The 7,715-nt window shown below is 48.2% G+C and overlaps 1 protein-coding gene across 1 annotated transcript; it reads right to left on the bottom strand.

The window, feature by feature from the left end:
- Nucleotides 1-2,558: 2,558 nt before the first annotated feature.
- Nucleotides 2,559-3,536, bottom strand: KRP23_12669 (RxLR effector protein; the record flags this gene model as incomplete). The annotated part of the gene is made up of 1 exon (XM_067895971.1): nt 2,559-3,536. The coding sequence occupies one exon, from the start codon at nt 3,534-3,536 to the stop codon at nt 2,559-2,561; it is 978 nt and encodes a 325-aa protein (XP_067739577.1).
- Between the last annotated feature and the right edge of the window lie 4,179 nt (nt 3,537-7,715).

The following is a 7,715-nucleotide window of genomic DNA, read 5'->3' as shown; positions in this document are numbered from 1 at the left end:
CTGCAACCCACGCGAACCCAGCGTTCAAGCCAACGGCGAGCATCGCCACGACCATAATCAAGAGGTTGAAGAAGACAACCAAGACTTAGTGTATGTATTGAAAGGTGTCGTTCCTAGAGCGGAGCCCTAGGAAAGCAAGAAACAACAGGGCACGAAAACAAAACAAAAAATATAACCATTCTGCATCTTGCCCTCAACACCGCGCATCAACTACAACAACTACAACCTCCAGAACCGTCATCCACAAGCAAGTTCCGACACCTCACAAACAAGACCCTCCGTCGATTTCGGCAAAATCGACACTAAGGGCCGCAGCTGTGGTTCCAATCCTCCATTAAACTGATGTTTTCGTAGCAAATGTTTGTGGCCTTAGAGGTTTTGGAAGTGCCGACCAAATGCAAGCACTTATAGAGCCACAACATGCTCAGAACACGGATCTGATAGTACCTCCGCTGCGGTGTAGCAAGTTTGTTCTATCCACTATCAGTCGAATTTGGTTTAGTTGTCTGTGCCGTGCCTTGTTAAGGTATGCGTCGAGGGTTCGAGTCCCCTTCGCTAAGACTATTTTTGAACGCGTAAATAGTCTTAGTCAATAATTAGTCTAACTAAGACTAGTGATGGTATACAAGCCGAAAAACAGCTCACATAAAATAGTCTTAGTTAGACTAATTACTGTAGACAGTGTAGCGAAAAAGCCCAGCAGGCTTCACTCGTGGCTAACGCTTTAAATATACTGGTCATTCAAAATTGCTCGGCGAATATGCTGTGGGGAGGATCTCTGTCAACCGTGTAAGGTACTACATCGTCATGATTTTCCGCGGCGTCGATTGTGTATTTGTGTATGCTGCGGTGGTAGAAAACCCAAAGAATTTTAGTGCAAGAGTGCGTTGTTCGCAATCTCTCTGAGGTGCAAGCCGTTGTCCAAGTGGCTACGTTTGGGTGAACTACATTGCAGCATGCCTCGCAGAAATATCGGCTGTCGTGCCCCACAGACAGAGTGCGTTGACCTCTGGCTTCGATCCACGTACAGCGGGTTCAGCGTAAACCTGGACGTCGTGGTTGATAGGAAGCCTCTGCGGCAGGATCTTCGCGAGTAAAGCTTGCCGTTCCTCCTTCTTGCTCAATTTAAGCGTGTACAAGTCATTGAACGCGGTGGTTTGACACGAGCTCGACAATGCAATCGCCGACGCACCTCTGAACACCTGGTGTTCCCTTATCTCTCAATAGCGCAAATCGTTGGCCGGCGACGGCATATCGGCTTTCATCTTCGATGTGCCAGAAGTGCCAGTGAAATGTTGTTCCTATTCTATAGTGCCGCCGCCTCGTAGAAGGGTACGCGAAGCTTGTCCGCGCGTCTTGGAGCGCGAGCAAGTGATTCGTTACGTGCGCTGTTTGATCGCTACAGAGGTGGAGGTTGTGTCTGGAGACTGCGAGTGGTTTAGCTCGCCCATGCGCTTGGACGGAGGAGTGCTAGTGAACGAGTGCAACCACTTCTTCCCTTCTGTCCGAGAACAAGCTGCTCCTGCTGCGAAACGCGGAGCTCGACGTGCGCTCTTGCCACTACAAGGCGCTCAACGCCAAGAATACCGTCAGCTTTTACATAGACGTCCCCATTCTGGCACGCCCTGTGCAGTTGCCAGCAGGAGCGTCACAGTCCCCAGGAAATGGCCAAAACGCCGTGGTCGCTTCGACTTCGGCCCATCACAGCAGCAGCAACAAGGGCTAGCAGCGGTACTAGGCTTCAGGCGGTGTGCCACCACGTGTGTGGTGCTAGACTTAATTGCTATAATACTGTGCTGAGGCTGCATTTTTCACGCGGGCTGTGGGCGTCTGGCACGTCGGCGCTCGCCCCTGTGTCGCCTAGCACCATGGTGCACAAGCTACAGCGTCGTGCTGGCTGTACGATATGACAGAAATCACTTTGGTTATTCACTTCTAGCTGAGGCCTCACGATCTCGCACAGTCTTCTAGCAAAATTGTTCATTTTTCGTGCAGGTTGCAGTAGTCAGCAGGACGTTCGTTGGTCAGGTGGATTGCTTCATGAACTCGGTGTCGACGATGCAGGTGACGATGAAGTATAAGAGCTTGAACTTGCAAATACATGTTCTCGAGGCACTAGGAAGATCATATCGTCGCCCTCTGCGCATCTTGATGATCTGCTCGACAGCACGCTGCATGAGCAAGCGGTTGAGCTTGTGGCTTGATGCTGGCGTTCAGTCGGTGGACGGCTGATGAGGCCCATTCGGCGGACCAATGATGACTTTTCACGGCAAGTTTGAGGACTCTGAAGATGCCGTCCGCAGTAGTCCGCAACCTGGTCGCCCCTCCTTATTTTCAACATTTCGACCGCCAGTTTCACGTGAGTACGCCAATGATTGATACCTTGTTGTTCATTTCTCACTCCCCCTGATGCATGAAGTTGAGTGTATCGAAAAATGTACAAACATGAACTCGAGTCTACATTTTGAAAGTACTACGTACCGGTAGTACGAATCGATTCTAGCCCATCGAGACCTCAAGTATGCATCGCGCACATTACAGTCATAAAAGTCTGGAGCTTACTTCGCTGCATTGCGGACCTTTGCCAGTTCTTCCGTGCGGAACTCATGATAGCGGTTCAGCAAGGGGGCATACGAATGCCAATTACGATTGGTGCGCTTCAAGACGACCTTCGAAACCATGCTCGTTGATAAATTTTCCTCGAACCACTTCATGAACAATGCGGCCTCCAACTCGTCTCCCTTGGTTGCAGCACCGAACTTAAGCCTTGAAGTTTGAAGCCAATCAACCAGTGTCTTCTCGCTACCATGTTCTTGCGTGAATACGTTGAGCAGGGTTGTTTTCTGTTTAGGGTTCCGATGGTTAAACACGCCCAAGTAGTTGACGTACGCTTCCAAATTGCGGCTGCCAAGGATATTGACCTCCCAGTCGGTAAGCTTCAGGATCTGAAACACTCTGCCCGGAGTTTCCCCCTTGTTGATCCAACCAGCCACCTGGGCACTCTGCAACTTCGTCGCCAACTTTTCTGTACTCTTCATCTTTTTTGCTGAAATGAGCATCCTGGACACTCTAGCCTCTCCGAAGCGGGCAGTGAGCAGATCGATCATGGACACACGACTGTCTCGATTCTTGGTGTTGTACGCGTCGATGAACTTCGACCAATACTTGAAGTTTTTGCTGGAGAGCACGTGATCGAGCCTGTCATCGAGCTGAAGCAGGTTGAAGACGTTGTCAGCGTTTTTCCCCTCCTTCACCCAGGTTCGGATATTCAGGTTCATTTTGATCTTGGATGCCGCCGAATTGATCGCTTCCGAAGCCTTCTCAAGGCCAAATAGCCTCTCCTCAGTATCTTGATTCAGCAGATCGTTAGTCCTCAGCAGTCTCGTGGGTAGAATGTCGTTCCGATTGTCAGCGAGGGGACGAGCCACAGCCTCGAAGTTGTGTGCTTTGATTTTCGAGCTGATGGTTGATGAAACCACGTCGACACTTGCAAGAAGAGCAGCCACAGCCAGAACACCGATATGGTGAAGACGCATGATTTAGTGGTCGTTCCTGACTCTGAGGGTTGGAGAGCGAACTGCAAAGTGAACTGAGGTGCCTACCCTCACCGGATTACGGTTTGCCCTCGTAACTTATGGCATGTCCAGGTGCAAACCGTCAGTGCGTGGGACATGTTTTCAACCGCACCGGATGTTGAATCACTGGAAGGTGTGGACCGCAAATTGTATGTACCTTCAAAGACTAGACGTTTGATTCGTTATTATATATGTACATGTGTGTGTTAATACAAGTGATGTGGTCGACTCGTATCATGACACGTGTACACACTCGTGGTATCTGTACGAGTGATGCGGTCAATTCGCTACGAATTTCGTACCGTGACACGTGTACACACTCCTACAAATTGTGATGTCCACACTACATGTATACTATCCATTTGAACGATACATGTAGAGCATCAATGGTAATACTGTACGATACCGTACTGTACAGTCTTTTGAGTCTGATGTTCAGGATAAGCTTTCGTTAGAAGTTCAGCTCAAAGAAACTCCTTTCTTTTTCAAACCGATCTTGGGATTGATCCTAAGGATACGCGTGCATGGCGGCCATGCACAGGCCACACCAAATGCGGGAATTCGAACCCAATTCCCGCACCTTACCCATTTTAAAATCGCGAAATGACACTCCCCAACTCCTATACTTGCCACTCAACCTTCGCGTCTTACTACGGACTTTGAGGTCTTATCCGTACGCCTTTGCACACAACTCACTATCCAACGTTGAGAAGCACTCACATACACATAATTGCGCCGTTGTCAAGATGCCCGCTGTTTACGGACGCTATTTCAGCCTGGGCACGACATCCTGTACGGTCTAGAGGTCGCACGAAATGCAGATGAAGACAACTTGCCCAAGTGTTGCAAGCACACGCTGGCTTTCGATGCGGAAGACTGTGTCTGGACCCACCCACCCTAAAAGGATTCATCAACTCCTGCTCAATGATTCGTACGTAGTCAAGGAAACGTACACGACCCGAAACGCTCAAAACGAGGCTAGTGAGATGAAATTACCGCCGATCTTGTCGGATACGTTAGTTTAAAAGTCCGCTGTATTTGGAAACGCAGTCGCCAGAGCTCAGTAAAATCGTTGTAGCACCGGGATATGGCCTCCTACTAACAGCCACCCCGCCTCGAACCCAGTCGTCCCATCGGAGCATATACGTAAAACTCGGCGCAAGACGTCCTCATCGCGAACTGCTTGAACACGTATCCGGCGATCCTTTTCTATAGCTTCTATCTGCTCTGGTGACCATCCCGCTCTTCGAGACGTGAGCGGTTCTCGATGACAAGCTCACATACCGCTGATGTGCATAGTCATTGAGAGACTTCTCGTTGGAAGGCATTCTTCACGCAAAGCAATTCGATCTCGTTTCCGTGCTTGCTACTGGAGGTTTTGATCGCATCATTTCAGTACATGTATACTATATTCACTAACCATGATATATTCCCGCACCGTATCTTTCTTAAGATGGCTTTCAACCCGAGAATAGCTTAATTTCTATTATAATATCGGGAATTACCGCGTTTGATGAGGCCAAGCAAGCAGACTCTACTTCATCCGTTGGTACCGTCATTAGTGAATGCACGCTGGGCTTATTAATACCCGAAGACCACTACTGTATAGTATGTAGTAGACGTCATCGTATGCAAGACGTGACATGATGTCATTCGTCTGTCGTGGAGGAGAAAGCTAGACGATAGAAGTTTTTTTGTGGTTAAGTGGCCTTCTATTTGATATTTATGATAAGATCATAGAAGATTTGAATGGGTCTTTCAGAAGTCGTGGTTCATGCACGAGAAGTGCAGAAGCTAGAAAGTGCCAAAGTGGCCACAATTCGTGGTAGGGCTGTTGGAATGCTTCCAGATCGCCCAGGCACGTAATGAGCGTGCATGATTTTCAGCAATTCGTACATGTACTCGAGTACGATTTATAGTTATCTTGTGCAACACAAGGCAAATTAGAGGCGAAAGTGCAAAAAAACTGGAAAGCACAATATCTCTTGCGCTTTGTCATAGTAGTAGTAGGGATTGGTATCCCGTGCAATGTAGACCAGTCAAGTTATGACAGATAAGGGGTTATTATCCCACTTCCAGTCCACACTTCTCAATCTTGTACGTCCTCCGATTGGAAATAAGTGCAACGGGAATCCTACTCGACCCTGTAAAAACATTTCTAGGCACCCGATTGGATAGAGGATTGCATCAATCGACGGGGAATGCGATCTTATTGGTCTTGGTTTTTCAATCACTGAAAAATCGTGAAAACAACGTAGCTATGGTCAAAACGGAGGGAAACACCTGTTTGAACTTGAGAGCGGTAGCGACGTGACTGATTTTCCAACGGGACGTTGTTGCCGCCTCAGACGTCGTCTTTGCTATCAAATGACATAGCGTAAATCAGTACGACTTAAGCATTCATTTAAGGACTTACACGCGTCGAAAGCTTTAGAAATGAAAAAGTTGGTGCCGTGGCTGTTTAAAATTGAAAGCGGGGCAACCACTTCTGTTGTGATGGTGACCGTGTGCATTATGTCCGGGCTCTGTGTACAACTGTACAATCCCTTCACACAATGCACGTTTTTAAAACCGGAGGATGTATGTTGTGATGGTGACCCCCGTGGGCATTATGTCCTTCCTCTGTGTACAACTGTGCAGTGCTATTGTACTCGTCATTGAAGGTTGGACCAAAACTTATTAACAGGCCACACAAATGGCAATAGCTCTTCGAGTTTTTATCCGATCAGATTAAGACGGCCACAACAGTGTTCCTTAATGCGTTGTACGTGCATTACAACTTTTACTTCACTAGCAACATGTCCGGGTCAAACACCACGGTGCGAGAACTGACCCCAGGTCAGGAGGGCTTTGTCGTACGGTGTTTCGAGTTCATGACCATGTCGAAGGAAGAAGGGCTCTTTAGGGGGAAGCGGACCCGAGACCTTGTAGCTGCGTGTATGGAGATTGCTCGTGGCACCGCTACGACCGTAATGGACGAGTACAGAGCCGACAACACCACCAAGTTCGAGGTCGGTGCACCATATTCGCGACGCCAGCACCTTATCAGTTGTATATCGTTATCCTGTGAAATATGATATTGTCATCTCAAGCCAAGCGAGCGTGGCATGAAGCGAGGACAGACTACCTCTGTAAATCTATGTTGGTTTGAATGGTTTAGGCACCTGGTTACAATATCTGAGGATGTATTTTTACTACATTTGCACTTTCACTTGTATACCCATTTGTATTGCCCCCTCCTCCAATCAAAAGTGCTTCTCAAGAGCAACCCGTTTCTTGCAAATCTGGACCCTCAGGAATGCGTTTGTAAAGTGACTCGTAGCGGAATAACGGCTGCGATTCAGCCGATTTTGACCTCGTTTTTGAAATCTAAACCCAAGTTTGCACCCTAAATCTAAATGTCGCTATAGGTCTGAGGGCTGTGAATCATCAAAACCGATGACTACCTTTTGGTCCAACGACTTGTGACGAGTACAATACATGTAGATCCAAGTAGACAGTGTCAACTGCATTCGACTCATCATCCGATTGCTGCAAGAAAAGCCTGCACTTGGGAGCCCACCTTCGTGCACGCGAAAACCATTCCCGCCCGCGTTCGCGTTTGGTCGGTCTCGCCGGGTTCCCGTAGATTATCGCTGAAGCATTTTACTACGATCTTTGGCAGAAATCCATGAAGAGGTATGGACTGCGGATCTCGAGCAACAGCTCCCCCCAGGGCCAAGAGTGGCAAGAGGTTCAGCCCATCCGCCATCTCGAAGCGAAATAGTTCGACGCATTGGCTGCAACCATCACGATGAGTGCAAGCCGACAAGCAGTACGACTGTCAGTGAAGTCTACAATAGTGCGTGAGCATCGATCGCGCGAAGGGCTTTAGCGCCCACATCATGGCGGTGCTCGACGTGTGTCTGTGGTGAAACTGTGGTGAAAGACCTCAAATACAGGTAAATACAATAAACTCGCGCGACTGGAGTTTTAACTATTTACTATATTACCTAGTATTACTATAAACTGAAAAACAGATGTCATGAGTCTTCAAATCACAAAAATTGAAGCTGTAGACAAGAAATCTGCACTCAAGCCTCACCTGTTAAAGTAATGATTTGCAGAGGATTTGGACAGCGGAGGATACCGCAAAGAGTA

The sequence above is a fragment of the Phytophthora ramorum genome, assembly GCF_020800215.1.
Source record: "Phytophthora ramorum isolate Pr-102 chromosome Unknown Phyram_PR-102_s0015, whole genome shotgun sequence".
In the NCBI taxonomy this organism is placed as follows: domain Eukaryota; phylum Oomycota; class Peronosporomycetes; order Peronosporales; family Peronosporaceae; genus Phytophthora; species Phytophthora ramorum.
Note: the sequence above shows the minus strand (reverse complement) of the source record. Positions and strands in the feature narration are given on the sequence as shown.